The sequence below is a fragment of the Elephas maximus genome, chromosome 4, assembly GCF_024166365.1.
Source record: "Elephas maximus indicus isolate mEleMax1 chromosome 4, mEleMax1 primary haplotype, whole genome shotgun sequence".
NCBI lineage: Eukaryota > Metazoa > Chordata > Mammalia > Proboscidea > Elephantidae > Elephas > Elephas maximus.
The window spans coordinates 42313014-42331828 of record NC_064822.1 but is presented as its reverse complement, the minus strand read 5'-3'; the positions used below and the strand labels follow the sequence as shown (position 1 = coordinate 42331828).

Sequence of the window (18815 nt, the reverse complement as noted above, 5' to 3'; positions counted from 1 at the left end):
AGTATTGGATGACTTTTGGCAATCGTATTCACCCATGTAACCACCACCCCAGTTAAGATATAGGATATTTGCATCACCCCAGAAAATTCCCTCCTGCCGCTTTACAGTCATTGCCTGGCTGCCGTACAGAGGCAACCACTTTACCATGGTTTCCTATTTTTATGTGGCTAGGAAATGGAACTGGAAATGATTTTTACGAGTTAGAACTGATAAAATAGCATTAAAAACCACATAGCTTAATGGACCACAACTACCACAGCCACCAGACTAAGTCCAGCACAACTAGCTGGTGCCCGGCTACCACCACTGACTGCTCTGAGAAGGATCACAATAGAGGGTCCTAGACAGAGCTGGAGAAAAACGTAGAACAAAATTCTAATTCACAAAAAAAGAACAGACTCAGTGGTCTGACAAAGACTGGAGAAACCCCGAGAGTATGGCCCCGGATACCCTTTTAGCTCAGTAATGAAGTGACTCCTGAGGTTGACCCTTCAGCCAAAGATTAGACAGGCCTATAAAACCAAACGAGACTAAAGGGGCACACCAGCCCAGGGGCAAGGACTGCAAGGTAGGAGACAGGAAATCTGATGATTGGGAACCCAGGATTGAGAAGGGAGAGTGTTGACATGTCATGAGGTTGGTAACCAATGTCACAGAACAAGACGTGTACTAATTGTTTAATGAGAAGCTAGTTTGTTCTGTAAACCTTCATCTAAGGTACAATAGAAAAAAAAAGTGATAAGAACCGCATAGCCCCATGTCGCCCCCAGGTGGTCCTACTATGGTTTCCTCCTCTATCAAAGGCTTGTCTGGTGTGTGGTAGTGAAGCTTGAAGAAGACCTGAGCTTGGTTCAATTAATAATGCCGTGTTGATACAATTTGCCAAAACTTTAGCTATATCTAAGTGGCTTCTTGATCTCTTTCTTTGGTTTAAATAAATTTTTAAGTAGGTATTTCTTCAGACAGGAAACTAATTCAAAGTACTGCCTCTTGTCCCCACCATTCTAGCAAAAAAAAAAGAGACCTAGAATGCAGAATGGTTTACAGTTGAAAATACAAACCTTATTTCTTAAAACCTTTTGTTTGTTATTATTTTGGGTTGAAATTGTGAATTCGATAAGCTAAACATTGTTTCTTTTGTCCTAAACCAATATATATTAAAAATTAGTATAAAAACAGCCTATACAAATGAAGAAAGTTTTAACCTTATAGAGTTTTAGGAAATATCTATTGTCTGGCATCAGATCTGGAGCCCTGGTGGCACTAGTGGTTAAGAGCTTGGCTAGTAACCACAAAGGTCAGCAGTTCAAATCCTTGGAAACCCTATGGGGAGTTCTACGATATCCTATAGGGTTGTTATGAGTTAGAATCAACTGGACAGCAATGGGTTTAGGTTTTTTTGTTTGTTTTGAGATCACCAGATCTACATATGTACCTGCCTTTGTATCCATAATTGTTTTTTTCTTTCTTTGTATGTCAATACCCCTTAGAAAAATTGACATCTTTATAATATTGAGTTTTCCATCATTAACATGATACATCTATCTGCTCATTTGAATCTTCTTTATTGTCTTAATAAAGTTTTATGGTTTTTCTCACACACACATTAGTGCACAGTGTGGGGTCTATGAACACTCTCATCCCTTTCAGAACCAATTTACTCTGTGAATTTTTCCAGTTCATTTTCCCCAGTTTTAGGAGATAGTCAATGATTACTTACATAATCCTCATGAGAAAATCATGAGAAAGGCACTTTTAGGTTTTGGTGTACTCCAACTGTAAGGGATCGCTGATGTCACTAGTGTTACTCCTAAACTCAGGTGACCACTTCTGGTGTAATATCAAGACAGAAAATAAAAGACCACGCATAGTGCAGCTCCCAGTTATCCTCAGCCAGTGTATCCACACCCTGGAGAGTCGTTTCTTTCTCATTACAATCAACAGTGCACCGGCGTCCGCGAGTCAGAGCTCTGTTTTGGGGTGTGTTGTTGCATACTTGGGTGCCAGTTCTTTAATCAGATTCACGTAGTCTGTTTTTTCCGCGCAGGCCCTGCATTCTTCTCCCCAGCTATACAGGATCTGCTTCAGCTCCGCCACTCTCAGCTTCGACAGGTCAACTGATGCCAAGTCCAACTTCTTTTCTAAACAACAAAAGAAAACACACACACATATATACGAACAAAACCCAAGAACTATTAAACACTTAAAAAGGCAAATTGTGTTACTTCTCTTGGTGCTGAGGGCCCTGGGATCCAAAGGGGGGAACAGCTCCAATTTCTATGGAAACCAAAACATACCTAAAGAAAATCTATCATGTACAAAGCTATTGGGATAGTTAGCGTTCTATCAGTTTTTCTCTAAGAGATGATCCTTGCTTCAAAACAGGAGCCTGTGTATTTTTGCAATATCTGCTGCCAGTCCGTAAGACTGGGTCCTGAAGATCCAAACAAAAAAACCAAACCCGCTGCCATTGAGTCGATTCCGAGGAGCGCCTGGCGGATATGAACTGGTGACCTCTTGGTTAGCAACCGTAGCACTTAACCACTACGCCACCAGGGTTTCCCACCCACTGCCATCGAGTCGATTACGACTCATAGTGACCCTATAGGACAGAGTAGAACTGCCCCATAGAGTTTCCAAGGAGCACCTGGTGGACTTGAACTGCCAACCTTTTGGTTACCAGCTGTAGCACTTAACCACTACACCACCAGGGTTTCCCAGCACTCCTAAAATGAGTAATTGTGCTTCTAAGGTAAAAAGAAGGAAATAGATCAAAGGCAGTGCCTTGAGAATGGCCTTGTGAAAGCCATAGACGGTGATTAACTACAAAGTTAGGATTCACCTTTTATTAAAAACATACATTCGTACTAAGAGGAATAAACAAAGTTTAAAGAAACCCAAGCATGTGGATAAAACTAGGACCATTTTCACTGATCCTTAATTGTTTTGAATCCCTGCTTAAACTAACCTGATTCCCCCGCCCTTACTGGGATTACTAATCTTAAAGCCCTTTGCGGTACACCCATTTCTCTTTTGCCACTCCTTCGATGCCAGCCAACTTGGCTCCTTAAAGACCTCTTCTCCAAGCTCTAACTACTCTAGCAAGACTATTTTCTTGTTTACTGATTATCTGCAGAAAACTTCTAGAACCAAAAGTAGAAACAAAAAATTAAGTTTAATGCTCCTCTTTCCTCAGGGGTTTGCTTGAATGCGAATAGCACGCTTAAATTTACTTAGTAAACAATTAGTAACAGCTCAGGACCTTTTCAGCTTGAACTGAGAGTCCTTTCCTGCTTCCCCTGCCTAGTAGAGCATAGCGTTTAAAAGCCTTTTAAAAATCTGACAGAGTTGTCAAGTGATTAATCAAAAATTTCCAGTAAATGTATTCAAATGTAAAAGCTCGATTTTTAAGTTTTTTTTTTTTAGGGTCAGCTACCCGTGCTCCAGAGAACCCTTAAATTTTTATAGTGGCCGCATCCTTTTAAGAAACAATGCCATGAGTTGATTCCGACTCATAGTGACCCTATAGGACAGAGTAGAACTGCCCCATAGAGTTTCCAAGGAGTGCCTGGCGGATTCAAACTGACCACCCTTTGGTTACCAGCCGTAGCACTTAACCACTAGGCCACCGGGGTTTCCTTTAAGAAACAAAGCAAACAAAAACCGTCCTTCAGATCAAAAGCTGACTGAACCCTTCCTAATTTAAAACATCACCCAAGTCCACACTTACCTTGTGTGGTAATTTCATCTTGAAAGAAGACCTTTAAAAGTGGAAGCTTTTATAGCCCAATTCATTAACATCACACAACTCAACTTTGCTGCCAACAATAAGCTGGGGAGAAGAAATTTAGAACTGTGGGTCTATTCTTGTACTTCTTGCAAATGTCAGTAGTTTGAGTTTTTCTGGGGAACTTGGCATCTGGCATTAATTTTTAAAAGGGGGAAGCCTATGTGACACCCTAAAACTACAAAGTAAAAAAAAAGGCTGGTACAAAAATTAAAACTAGTTCACGGCTCCTCAAGGGCCTCTAGTGGCCAGTATCGTCAAAACATATAGTTACGTAGGTACTCTCTTCTTCCCAATACCTGATTAGCCCTGTAAGATTCTTGTACATAATAGAAGGTATTTAAAATAAATGTGGTGAATGAAAGAATCAGCAGGAGTTTGTTCCTTTGGTGAATATTGCTTACGTGGGTTCAGTGATCCCTGAGTCTATTTCATTATTTTGAAGCCAACATAAAGGGGTGCTTGTCCCTTAATCACTACCCTGGAAGTTAGGTCCTGCCCTTGGCAAATTGAGAAACAGGTCATCTTTGGCATCTTCCAGCTTTTAAAACTATTTAAAGCTAGCTATGTATCTTTTATGTAGTTATGATACATAGGCATATTATATAGCTACACTGGAAAATAATTCAGAGCTAGGTGCTAATTACTTAAGGAGTTTATGATACTATTCCACATATGTGACAGTAAACAGTGGTTTAAGCAAAAGGAATAAACCTTTACTGGTGGGATTTCAGGGGTTAAGGGTTAAGGATAGGCCAGGGAGGAATTTCCCAGTCTTTTATCATACCTACTTGATCTATCCAAAAGGCTGGCTCACATACAAACATTCAGTACAACAATGGATCTATCTATGTGAAATTTATAAGGCCAAGGATAGTGTTTTAAATAGGGCATCTTCTTTCCTTCCTGGCTGTTTATTTTAGGCACCCCTGATAAGGCTATTTCATCAGGCAAGAGCTGATTTGATGTAATAACCTATTTCCTAGAATTTAAAGCGGGTAAAATGATAGATATGGTAGGAAGAAAGATACAGTTACATTTACATCTTTGAAGAGATGGAACTTTTGTCTCAATTGGTTACCAAGAACTATTGTTGTTAGTTGCCACTAGAGTCAATTCCAACTCATGGCGACCCCACGTGTGCTCCATAGGGTTTTGAAGGCCGTGATGTTTCTGAAGCAGATCACCAGGCCTATCTTCCAAGGAGCCTCTGGGTGGGTTTGAACCACCAACTTTTCAGCTAGTAGTCAAGCATTTAACTGTTTGCATCACCCAGGAACTCCTTACCAAGAACTAAATCACCCTAATTAGCTGTTCCTTTTATATTTTAAAATTTCCCTTGACATATACGTGCAGACGTTGCCTTGGTCATTTAAACTTTGCTGTTTGGGTTGGCAGTTTTACCTAATTTTGATTACAGTACTATTTAGTCTTCTTCCCTTAAAGAAGCTCAAAAGACGCTAGGCACCATTTGTCAGTCAGCCCAGCATCCTATTGGTGAGCTAAGGGTTCCTTTCCTTTTAACACTGACTCATTAGAAAACACGGCCTTTTATTAAGAGGTTTGGCAATGCATCGGACATATCGGAAAAAACACTTGACTCCATTTTACCATATTTCAGCTCACAGATCTGACTGTCTGCCTTCTTCAGCTTCTCACAAATCTTCGTGGCAGGCATATGCACACTCATTGGGCGAGTAACTTCACTTAGGATCTTTGTAGCTGCGTCTTTCGTTGCTCCTAGATAATAGCACTGAAGGAGAATTAAGAGAATTTTGTGTCGGGGTGAGGGGAGTAATATAGTATCTAGAAATAAGGAAAAGATTAACCTAGTTTTCATGGTCCAGCTGTTAAATGTTAACCCCTTGACTAAGACAACAGAAAACAAGACTCAACTCCTGATCCTCTTAATTAGAAGTGACTCTTCAGTTCACAGGATGCTAAAGAATGCTACGTGTTTTCTCTGTGCCAGGCGCTGCTCAAAGTGCTTTGAGGGTATTATTTAACTCTCACAACAATCCTGTGAAGTAAGCGCTGTTATTACCCTCATTTACACCTAGGCCAACTGAAGGTCACCCAGCTAAAAGTAGAAAAGACAGAATTCAAAATCTAGCATTTTGGCTCTAGAGGTCATGCCTTTTTCCACCACACTACGCTGCCTTTCAAGCTACCTGACTTAAGATTTTTATGTTGAAAAATATCAAAAACAATGGCAAAAATCAATGCCAAGGGTTTTACCATCTGTTGGTACTGAGCTGTCTGTAATGCGAATTTAACAAATTCAACAGGACAATTTTAGGGAATGTGATAACTTTAGGCAAAATACTCTTTAGTGATGTATATTGTTTAGTATATTGAAACAAGCCATATGTGCATCCCTGGGAAATACCATATAAACACCTTTACAATAAAATGTAAGCAGCTCATTAAAAAAAGGAAAAAAACATCGCCGTCGAGTCAATTTTGACTTGTAGAGAACCCACAGGACAGAGTAGAACTGTCCCATAGGGCTTCCAAGGAGCATCTGGTAGATTCGAACTGCCATTACCAACCATTAGTAATGTGTAAATAATACTATAAAAAGTTTTGATAAGCTTGACTAATTGTCTTGGTAAGAGATCGAAAGTCTTCCTGCTCTTAACTCAGGACAGTCAATTCTTACTAGGAATTCAGTTTCATAATTTTATTTAAGAAAACAGAATTAGTTGTCTATGGCTTATTCAGTCAGAAAGCAAAATGAAACTGGATATAGTTTGGATAAAAATACATATGACTGCATTTCTCTGAAAGATCAATTTCTATTTGCTGCCTACAATGAACATGCCCGAGGCAAGCATGTAAGCAGAAAAACATCAAGTCCAAGATGAGAAATGAAACTATTAGCAGTTTTCTTCAAGCCCAAGAGAAAAACGAAAGGAGAAAATTTACCATACCAGGCGATTTTCTTTTCCTTTGACATCCAAGCAAAAGCTGATCAATTCTTTTTCTATGATGTCCAGAGAAAAGTTAACTCCTTTGGCTATCAAGAAGTTGTAGAATCGGTTCAAAAATTCTATACACACTAGAAGGAACAAAGAAATTATGTATGTATTCACCATATAGACACTACTACACCTAGGTGTATGTCCCACCTACCAAATAAAAAAGTTAGTTGGTTCGAGGCATGGAGATACTGTTGTTGTTGTTAGCTGCCACTAAGCTGGCCCCCTGCTCATGGCGATCCCCATGCACAACAAATCATTATGATCCATAGAGTTTTTCATCAGCTGATTTTCGGAAGTGGATCATCAGGACTTTCTTCCCAGTCTATCTTACTCCGGAAGCTCCGCTGAAACCCGTTCAGCATCACAGCAGCATGCAAGCTTCCACCCGCAGATGGGTGGCAGCAAGTAGAGGGGTGGTGGCTATGCATGAAGTACATTAGCCAAGAATTGAACCCAGGTCTCCCACAAGGAAAGCAAGTCTCAGAAAGCATCATTTTGTTTCCCTGAGCTCAGTTAGAAGTCAATAACAAAAATAAAATAATAACACTACCAAACCAGTATCTGTCCTCCACATGTCTGGAAATTTTCAGTACACACTAATAAGTAATTCATGGGTCAAAGAAAAAGTAATGATGAAAATGTAAAATTTTTAGTGCTTAATTACAATAAGAATACTATCTGTAAAACCTAAAGAGATGCAGCTAAGGCAGTACTTAGAATAAAACTCGTAACATTAAAAGTATCTATTTCAAAAGAAAAAATGAAAAATTAATCAGTAAATATTTAACTCAAGTTTTAAAAAGTACAAAAACATCGAATAATAAAGAGAACATAAATTAATTAAATAGAAAATGAAGATCAATAAAACCAATAGATGGTAAAATAGACAAGTTTTAAGAAAGAAAAAAAGAGATAAATAAACAATATTCAGACAATCAAAGAGCCAGTAAGAGTTCTCAATAATTAAAAATATGATAGCTGAAATTAAAGAAAAATCAACAGAAGACTTAGGAGATTAAAGTTGAAAAAAAAAAAATTCCTGGAAAATAGACTAGAAAGCAAAGAGGTAGAAAATGGATAATAAAATTTCAGAAATTCAGAAATCCCAATACCTAAACAATGAGTTCCAGAAAGATATAATAGAATATGAGATTGTCAAAGATACAATACAGGAAATATTTCCATTACAGAAAGATACAATTTTCGGATTGATAACCTAAACTCCTATTCATAGTGGCCTGTGTGTTTCAGAGTAGAACTGTGCTTCACAGGGTTTTCAATCACTGTGCTTTTTCGGAAGTAGGTTGCCAGGTCTCCTGAGATGCCTCTGGGTGGATTTGAACTGCCAAGCTTTCAGTTAGTAGCTGAGCGCTTTTCTGGATTGATTAAATAAATAAAAAAAAAAATAGACCTCAATAAAATAAAATAAAGATCTATACCAAGCACACAAATTAAGAAACTTTAAAAACCTGGTAGAAAAGAAAAGATTCTAGTTTTGTAAAAAGGAAAAAAAAAAATTTCAAATAACCGTTGTGAACTATTTCACATTAAATATCTTAACAACACTAGAAACTAGAAGAAAATGGCACAATGTCATCAAAATTCCAATGGAAAAATATTTTCATTCCCAAATTCTATATTCAATCAATTAGTTAAATGTGAAGGTAAATAAAGACATTCTCAGACATTTGAGATCTCAAAATTTTATTTACATTCAGTTTTTCGGGACACTGTGTGCTTTGACTCGACGGCAACTGGTTTGGTTTGTGCTTCACCAAAATGGGGGAATGAACCAAGAAAAGGATGGCATGTATTCCAAGAAAAACCCATTGCCATGGAGTAGATTCTGACTCATAGTGACCCAATAGGACAGAGAAGAACTGCCTCATAGGGTTTCCAAGGAACAGCTGGTGGATTCAAACTGCTGACCTTTTGGTTAGCCCTTAACCACTAGGCAACCAGGACTCCATATTCCAGAAAAGTAGAGGAAAAATACAACAAAGAATTAAAGGAGACACCCAGGATGGCAGCTGTGTGGCAGGACTCAAAAGATGCCCATCCCCATTCGGGAAGGAGCACAGAGAGTCCCACAAATGTTGTCACCAAGAAGAAAACAAAACTAATAGAATTCCTGATATGGTTAATGTGTTAGAGATGGCTTTCAGTTCGAGAAATTGAAAAGAAAAAAATGTGAGGAATTAATGATTGGAACAAAAATTAATTAGAGAAAAAAAAATGAAACTTAAATTAACTAAGGGAGGAAAGAGATGCCCATAAAAGATAGGAAATCCTGGCACACTGGCTAACTCACCTCTGGACGGTATTTACGTGACCATGACAATATGAACCTTGAAATTGATCTTTACAAAAAATGGTGATATAAATACATGTAAAATAGGAGAATGGATTTCATGTTTTTCTCTCTACAAGTTTTGGGTTGCAATCAAAATCATTTCCCCATTTTTATCATTCTTCTTCTACTGGTTTAGTAGTTAAAAACTCAGGGTTATAAACAACCCCCCAAAAACCAGCTGCCATCCAGACAATTCGATAGGGTTTCCAAGGCTGTAATCTTTACGGAAGAAGACTGCCACATATTTCTTCCCCAGGGGGACTGGTGGGTTCAAACCTTTGACTTTTGGTTAGTAGCCGAGCATTTAACCACTGTGCCACCAGGGTTTCTTTAGAGTTATAAAGAAAATACAAGTACCTAATTTATCAACGTCTAAAGTTTAATCCCCCACCCAGATAATTCAAGGACTGCCCCTTCTGACTTATGTTGTTATCAAGTATTTTAATTTTTTTTTTTTTAAATCTGTTAAAAAACCAAACCAAACCCAGTGCTGTAGAGTCTATTCTGACTCATAGCGACCCTATAGGACAGGGTAGAACTGCCCATACAGTTTCCAAGGAGTGCCTGGCGGATTCAAACTGCCAACCCTTTGGTTAGCAGCCGTAGCACTTAACCACTACGCTACCAGGGTTTCCCAAAATCTTTTAGGCTTTATTATTAAGGAGCCCTGGTGGTCCAATGGTTAAGTGCTTGGCTGCTAACCAAAAGATCCAAGGTTGGAACCAAAAAAACATGGTGATCTGTCCCCACAAAGATTTTTGTTCTTAGGTGATATCAAGTCAATTTCTACTCATGGTGACCCCATATGACAGAATAGAACTGTCCCATAGGGTTTCCTAGGCTGTTCTAATCTTTACAGGTGGGTTTGAACCACCAACTCTTTGGTTAGCAGTTGAGCACTTAACCACTGCACAACCAAGGCTCCCCCTGTAAAAATTACAGCCTAGGAAACCCTATGGGGACAGTTCTATTGTCCTATAGGATTGCTATGAGTCAGAATCTACTCAACGGCCCACAACAACAGGCAGTATTATTTTTGTTATGTGCACTCAAGATTTAAACATGCTATTTATTATTTTATTTGCTCATCATTCCTTCCTGAATCTCAGATTTCCCACCTTTCTGCCTGAAGAGGGTCTTTACTTTTTTTTTTTTTAATTTTAGAATTCAAATTGTCTCTCTCGCTCTCCTTTCTCTTTTTGTTTTGTCTTGTTTGAAAGTATCTTTTTATCACCCTTATTCTTGAAATACATTTTCACTGGGTTTCACAGGCAGTTGTTTTCTTTGAACGCATTGAAGATGCCATTTTTTCTGACCTACCTTCTATTTCCTTGCTACTCAGATTATGATTCTCAGTCCAGTAGCATCACCTGGGAGTTCGTTAGAAATGAAGGCTCTCAGGCTCCACCTACATCAACTTTAACTACCTACAGTCTTGTTAAAATTCAGCCTGTAATTTAGTAGATCTGAGGTGGGATTCAAGATTCTGCCTTTCTGTGTTAGAGGTTAGTGCTGCTGGTATAAGGACCACACTTTGAGTACAGAGGTTCTAGTTTACTGATCCCATCACCAGCTCTCTCTATCCTACTATTAAACCCATTCATTAAATTTTAAAGTTTTTTTTCTAGAAGTTCTCTTTAATGTTTTTTTCAAATCTGCTTATAGTTTCCTATTTCCTGAATATACTTTCAAGTTTGCCTTTTGTTTATTTAAACACGCTAAACCTAATTTTTTATGACCTGCATCTGATAATTCCAATATCTGCAGTCTTCATGACTATGTTTTCTATTTCTAATTGTTTGTATGGGTTCTTGCTCAGGGTGACTTGTTTGCTTGCTCGTTTTGTACTGCATGAAGCCCACAGTTCTTGAGATTTATTTGTGGAGATTGTATGAGGCCCAGGATGAAGGTGGAGCCCAGGTGGCGCAGTGGTTAAGAGCTACAGCTGCTAACCAAAAGGTCAGCAGTTTGAATCTGCCAGCTGTTCCTTGGGAACCCTATGGGGCAGTTCTACTCTGTCCTATAGGGTCACTATGAATCAGAATTGACTCGATGGCAAAGGGTTTTTTTTTTTTTTATGATAAAGGTGTCTTATACCCAGAGATTTATCTTTGCATTTATTAGAGCCTAGGTTCGAATCCACCTAGTGGCTCCACTGAGACAGACCTGGCAATCTGCTCCTGTAAAGATTACAGCCTAGAAAATCCTATGGGGCAATTCTCCCTTGTCACATGGGGTCTCTATGAGTTAAAATCGACTTGATGGTGTCTGTCTTAGTTATCTAGTGCTCCTATAACAGAAATAACACAAATGGATGGCTTTAAGAAAGAGAAATTTATCCTTTCACAGTCTAGGAGGTTAGAAGTCCGAATTCAGGGTGCCAGCTCAGGGAGAAGGCTCTCTCTCTCTGTTTGCTCTGGGGGAAGGTCCTTGTCATCAATCATCCCTTGGGTCTAGGAGTTTCGCAGCACAGGTACCCCGGCTCCAAATGATGCACTGTTCTCCTGGCTTTTCTTTCTTGGTTGTGTGAGGTTCCTCTCCTCTCTTGATTCTTTCAAATCTCAAAAGTCACTGACTCAAGACACAGCCTATACTGTAGATTGAGTCCTGCTTCACTAACTGCCTCTAATCCTGCCTCATTAACATCATTAAAAAAAAAAAAAACACCCCAAAGGAGTCGATTCTCACTCATAGCTACCCTGTAGAACAGAGTAGAACTGCCCCATAGGGTTTCTAAGGCTGTAATCTTTATGGAAGCAGCCTGCCACATCTTTGACCTTCAGAACAGCTGGTGGGTTCTAATTGCCACCTTTCAGTTAGCAGCCAAGTGCTTAACCACTGTGCCACAAAGTCTCTTTATTACTGAATGAGTGTAGGCCCTAAATCCAATGACTGGTGTCTTCATAAAAAAAAGGAGGAGATTCAGACACAGACACACACAGAGAATAAGGCCATAGGAAGGAGACAGAAATTGGAGCGATCCATCTACTAGCCAAGGATTTCTGGCAACCACGTAAAGCAAAGAGAGAGGCATGGGCAGATTCTCCCTCAGAGACTGCGGAAGAAACTAATTCTACTGACACCTTGATTTTAATCTTCTGGCCTCCTAAATTATGGGAGAATAATTTACGTTGTTTTAAACTAACAAGGTTGCAGTAATCCGTTACAGCAGCTATAGGAAACTAATATACCCTAACCCACCCATAACCCATTGCTATCAAGTCGATTCCGACTCATAGAGAATGACCCAGCAAATTCTCTTGTGTGACCCAGAAGAATCATCACATATGGGCTCAAGGAAACACGTTTAAGAATATTCAGAGCAACCTTGATTGAAATTATGTAAAAGTGGGAAAAAGTAACTCTCTCAAAGGGAGACTATATGAGAAACTCATTTTCATGCATAAAGTGGAATACTACAGAGGAGTTAAAACAAATGAACCACATCTACAGTTACTAATGTGCATACATCCCCCAAACATTAATGTTGAATGAAAAAAAGCTGCAAATAAATATGTACAGTTGTCTTGGTTATCTAGTGCTGCTATAACAGAAATACCACAAGTGGATGGCTTTAACAAAGAGAAATTTATTCTCTCACAGTTCAGTAGCTAGAAGTCCAAATTCAGGGTGTCAGCTCCAGGGGAAGCCTTTCTCTCTCTGTCAGCTCTGTGGGAAGGTCCTTGTCATCAATCTTCCCCTGGACTAGGAGCCTCTCCATGCAGGGACCCTGGATCCAAAGGAAACACTCTGCTCCCAGCACTGCTTTCTTGGTGGTATACTGTTCCCCCATCTCTCTGTTTGCTTCCCTTTCCTTTTTATCTCATAAAAGGTGGTGCAGGCTATACCCTAGGGAAACTCCTTTTACATTGGATCAGGGATGTGACCTTGGTAAGGGTGTTACAATCCCATCCTATTCCTCTTTAATATAAAATTACAATCACAAAATGGAGGATAACCACACAATACTGAGAATAAGGGCCCAGCCAAATTGATACACACAGTTTTTTGGGGGGACATAATTCAATCATGACAACAATGTACAATTTACATACATTTAAAATCACAAAACAAATTCATAGGTTATTTAAGGATATAGACAGTTGTAGTAAAATTCTTACAAAATGCATGGGAACCACACATTAACTTTAGAAGACAGAGAAGAGAAAAAGGAAAAAGAGTTTGACTTAGCTGTAGCTAATGCTTTATTTTTTAAAATAGAACAAGAACGGTAGCAAATGGAGCAAAATATTAACATTTATTTCATGTAGATGCTACATATACAGATTATATATATTTTTTTGTATATTTGAAATATTTCCTAATTTATTTTAGAAACTCACCATAATATATTTAACTATCACAAAAAATCCCCAACATGCTCAACAAAATACCTGGTAACATTAATGAACCTAAGTGTTCAATGAATTCAATGAAATGAAACTTAAAATCTGAAAAGTGAATCAACAGCTCAAGTAAACAACTATTAACCAGAGCCCACAAGGAGAAACCACTATTTGAAAAAATATAATAATGCCACCTGCAGGAAAAAGCTGTAACTTTTTCAAAAAAGTGTTTAAGAGTAGATTTGCGGAATTATTAAAACTATCAATGAACTAGGGTCATTATTCTCACCAGTCCCATCCACACCTTCTAGAACTGAAGTCAGCCCCCCTTTATCTGCTCCAGCTTGATTTTGGAAAAACACCAGATCAGTTTGGTAGTACCAGAACAAGGAGAGTATTGTTACCTAAGTATATAGTAATACATTTTATAATGAGCTCAGACTTTAAGAGCACCTGGAATTTGTTGAATAATTTGTATACTAACTCATAGATCCAATTTTATTTTTAATGTTTCCCTAAATAAATTAGCTCCCACACTATACTCAGAAGGCAGTATAGTAGTGATTCAGTACTCTGTGGCTTACTACTTACTAGCTGTGTGACTTTGGGCAAGTTACTTATCATACTTCAGTTCCCCTACTTGTAAAACACAGAAAACTACAGTACCTACCTCCTAAGATTTTGTGAGGACTCAGTGAGCTAATATGTGTAAAGTACTTACAAGTATCTGATTAACTGTATAAGTTACTTGATATATGTGGCTATTGTTTATACTTAAATCCATTAGGGTCTTTATTTTAGACTGCATAAGAAAGAGCATTAAAAATCAAATATGACTAGGAAAACTTGAAATTACATTGCAGCTTTTTGGCCATAGATTAGTATTAATTTCCTCATGATTATTCCGGTCACATATTGTCTTAGTTATCTAGTGCCACTGTAACAGAAATAACAGAAATAGATGGCTTTAACAAACAGAAATTTATTCTCTCACAATTTATGAGGCTAGAAGTCCAACTTTAGGGCCTAGCGGAAGGCTTTCTCCCTCTGTCGGCTCTGGGGGAAGGCCCTTGTCATCAATCTTCCCCTGGTGCTGGGACCCTAGGTCCAAAGGATGGGCTCACCTCCTGGTTCTTCATTCTTGGTGGTAGGAGATCCCTATCTCTCAGCTAGCTTCTCCTTTTATCTCTTGTAAGATGAAAGACTATGCAGGCCACACCCTGAGGAAACTCTCCTTACATCTGATCAGGGCTGTGACCTGAGTATGGGTGTTGCATCCCACCCTAATCCTCTTTAACATAATCTAATCTTGCCTCATTAACCACAGACAGAGATTGGGATTTACAACACACAGAAAATTACAGTCAAGTCACAAAATGGTGGACAACCACACAACACAGGGAATCATGCCCTAGCCAAGGTGACACACATTTTGGGGGATGCAATTTAATCTGTAACACATATGGTGTGTAAAGTTAGAAGGGAAAGCACAAGCACAAAAGATGAAGGCCCAAATATTCTTAAATCACAGGCTGCAATAGAAAAATCATCAACTTGGCTCCTCCATCACCTGCCATACCCTCAGTTTCCCTGGTCATATATCTTATTGCCCAAGGTTTTGGCTTCCAAAGAATTAAAAAAAATGTCTCAAGACAGGCACAGTACAGTTCTAAAAGCAGCCAAAAATAAACAACCAAAAAAAAATTGTCAACCTGAATGGTTGATAGTTTTTTTTTCTGTCAGCACATTAAAGATATATTTTTCACAGACTTCTAGCTTTGATTGTTTTAAAAAAATCATGTCAGTCTAACTGCCATTTCTTTGAAAGTAGTAGTCTTTTTCTCCAGCTGTTTTTAAGATTTTCTCTTTTTTGTGTTCTGCAATTTTCTTCTGATGTGATTAGATATGGAATAATTTTTATTTATACTGTTTAGGATATATTGGGCTTACCAAATTTGTGGATGGATGATTTTCATCAGTTTTGAAAATGAGTCATTATCTCTTTTGGTTTCTCTTTTTCTTCTGGGAGTCCAATTAACATATGTTGGAATGTCTCTTTTTATCCTTTTTGTATCTTTCTCTCTCTCATATTTTTCAGCTCTTCATCTCTCAGTAATTCATTCTTTAGATCTTCTAATCACTCATTCTTTTTTCAGCTGTGTCTAATCTGCTATTATTCCCACCATATTTTATTTGTAGACATTTGGTTCTTTTCCAAATATGACTGGACATTTTTAATAGCCTCCTGTCCTATAGGGTTGCTATGAGTCAGAATCGACTTGATGGCAACAGGCTTGGTTTGTTTTTTTTTTGCCCTTTATTTATATTTTCAATTTCTTCCTTATTTCCTTAAACATAATAAGCATGTTTTATATTCTGTGCCTGATAATTCTAATACCTGAAGACTTTACAGGCATATTTCTTCATTTCCTGTTTCAACTGGCTGTCACAGCGTTCTTCTTCCTTACAGGTTTATGATTTTTCTGAATGTGAGCTCTATTTCTTAGAACTTCAACTATGAGAATTCTTTGAGGACTGGATTGAAGGGGGATTAATCTACATAAGATTGACATCTGCTGACACCTGAGGCACTACAGGCAGTCCCTGGATTACAAACAAGTACGTTCTGTTCCTAATTAGTGTTTAAGTCAAATTTGTAAGTAAGTCGTGAGTTAGGTATGGTTCCTATCTAATATCAGTTAGTCAAATGTTTGTCTTAATACATAGTATACAGTGTTAACTTTCTATGCATAAAAAAACATTCAAGAACCACTCCCAGATACACTAAAACACTTTAACATAATACAGTAATAATATTTTCATGTGTGTTGCAAAGTAGCAGCTGTTTGTTATTATAAACCATTGTATGTACCTCAAGTTTTTAATAGGGTTTACGGAGATGGGTTCATAACTATGGGCTGTACGTTAATCGGACATTTGTAACCTGGGGACTACCTGTAATTTAAATGATTTTCAAAATATTTTGTGAACTTGAGGAAAATACATTAATAGGTCAGAGTTCACTCATGGACCATCAGTTTTTTTACCTTTGCTCTCACATATATAAACATAGCATTTTAATTTTATCCATTGATAGGAAATTAGGTGGTGAAGTGGTTAAGCGCTCAGCTGCTAACCAGAAGGTTGGCGGTTTGAACCCACCAGCCAGTCCCTGGGAGAAAGATGAGGCAGTCTGCTTCCATAAAGATATACAGCCTGGGACACCCTATGAGGCAGTTCTACTCTGTCCTACAGGGTGCTATGAGTTGGAATTGACTTGATGGCATGGGTTTTAGGTTAATAATAAAGGCTCATAACCAGGAATACAGCCAGATCTAGATTCTAGTTCTTCTTGTTCCAAAAGTAGTATTTCCTTACCCTGTGATTTTACGGCCACTTAGCGCAGGCTACTAACCAAAAGGTCACCAGTTCGAATCCACCAACTGCTCCTTAAAAACCCCATGGGCAATTCTACTCTGGCCTATAGGGTCACAACGGGTTTGCCTAACAAATGGAAATATACACACAGGTTAGTCAGATATGCAAGTAATCACAATAAACCCACTGCTGTCTAAGTTGATTCCAATTCATAGTGACCCTATAGGCCAGAGTAGAACTACCTATAGGGTTTCCAAGGCTGAAATTTTTACGGAAGCAGACTGCCCTAATAAATTCAGGAAAGACGGCATCTAAGTTTCACAATTAATACACAAGTGCTGGCTCTTCTGAATGTTTTTTAGGCAGAAACTCCAGGAAATAAATTATTGATGACTAATCAAATCAACTGCTAATGCCTCACAAATCTTGCTAAACTAAGCTACATAAAGTTTTAAAATAACATGTTGATATTTTAAAACTCTGGAGAAAGGTTTAATTATTGTAGAGCTGATACAAATCCGGACTCCAATTACCAAAACTTTATTTAGGTATAATATACACTATGGAAACCCTGGTGGCCTAGTGGTTAAGTGCTACCGCTGTTAATCAAGAGGTCGGCAGTTTGAATTCACCGGGCGCTCCTTGGAAATTCTACAGGGCCGTTCTACTCTGTCTTATAGGGTCGCTATGAGTTGGACTCAACTCGACGGCAGTGGGTAGTAGTAGCAGTATACACTATACTCATCCATTCATTCAACACATATAGTGAGCCCACAATTTCCTGTTCAGCAGGAATAGATTCGCAAGATCACAGACTGGTGAGGGGGATATCCGTTTAAACTAATTATTTCAAGGAAACATGGACCTAAGAGTGCATGGAGGGAGGGGCTAGCATAGCTAATCATCTTTGATCTTTTAACAGCCCTCTTAAAAAAAGGTATTATCATGGCTCATTTTACAAAAACCAACAACAGCAGCCTCAAGCTCGGTGCGCTTGGTGGGACAAAGACTCGTGCTCTGACTGCAAGTACTTAGCTCAGATTAGGTGAATTTAGAAGGGCTCATTCTTCTGTATTCTTCCCCTTTCTAAGGAGTTAATGTACTTCCTCGTAAAGCAACTTTTAATTGTAAAATCCTAATTGGTTATGTTCTGATCTAAGCCACCCCACCTCAAGCGCAGACAACTTGTCACGTTATTTTCCTTTTGGGAGTCACAAACTAATTTGTACTTGAAAGACATCTGTGCAAGGAGCGTGAAGGCTCGCCGGTTAAAGCCGTAGAATCACTTTGACGACAGGGTCATCTGCATTTAGTTGGCTCTGCACAAAATCTAACCCAAATCCAAACCACCAGCTTTCACTGCGGCAGTGGCCAAAACACGGCCTCTAGGTCCGCTCGATGTCACTGGGCCTGGTTCGAATTTTTCCTAGGTTTGGGCGAAGGTGATCTGATACTAGGAATGGGTAAGGCCCGCAGTTCTGAGAGAAATGTTATTTATAGCCAGGGCATGGAGAAGCCAAAGCCGACAGCTGCCCTGCAGCGCGGTGCCACCGCCATGCAAGCAGGTCTCACACCGCTCACCTTCACAGTCGGCCCCCGGCCGCCCCCGGGCCTCCTGGCCCTGCGCCGGCACGGAGTTAGACACCCAAAGCCCGGCGCAAAAGGCCACCATTGCTACTGGGCTCGCGCACCACATGCTGCGCCAGCAGTTCCAACGCCTCCGCCACCCGCGCCAAGGGATAGCCCAGCTGCGCTGTACAGAACGCAGGAAAGCCGAGCGAGCCTTTCAAAAGAACCTGCCCCTAGTTGCTAGGATAAATGACGCAACTGAACCGTGACTTTCCATTGGCTCTCGTAACAGGGCAAAGGGGCGGAGCCAAGGAGCCGCTTTTCCCTCCCGGTGTAGCGCGTGCGTATTATTCTACACGGGGTGCTACCCGCTCTCAGCCGAGAGAGACGCACTAAAA

The 18815-nt window shown here is 39.2% G+C and overlaps 1 protein-coding gene across 1 annotated transcript; it reads right to left on the bottom strand.

The window, feature by feature from the left end:
* Positions 1 to 1442: 1442 nt before the first annotated feature.
* Positions 1443 to 18592, bottom strand: CDNF (cerebral dopamine neurotrophic factor). Its single transcript, XM_049885226.1, has 4 exons — positions 18430 to 18592; positions 6721 to 6848; positions 5399 to 5540; positions 1443 to 2141 (listed from the first exon to the last, which is right to left on the bottom strand). Exons 1-4 carry the CDS (start codon positions 18542 to 18544, stop codon positions 1963 to 1965), a joined length of 564 nt encoding a protein of 187 aa, XP_049741183.1. The 5' UTR covers positions 18545 to 18592; the 3' UTR covers positions 1443 to 1962.
* Positions 18593 to 18815: the final 223 nt, after the last annotated feature.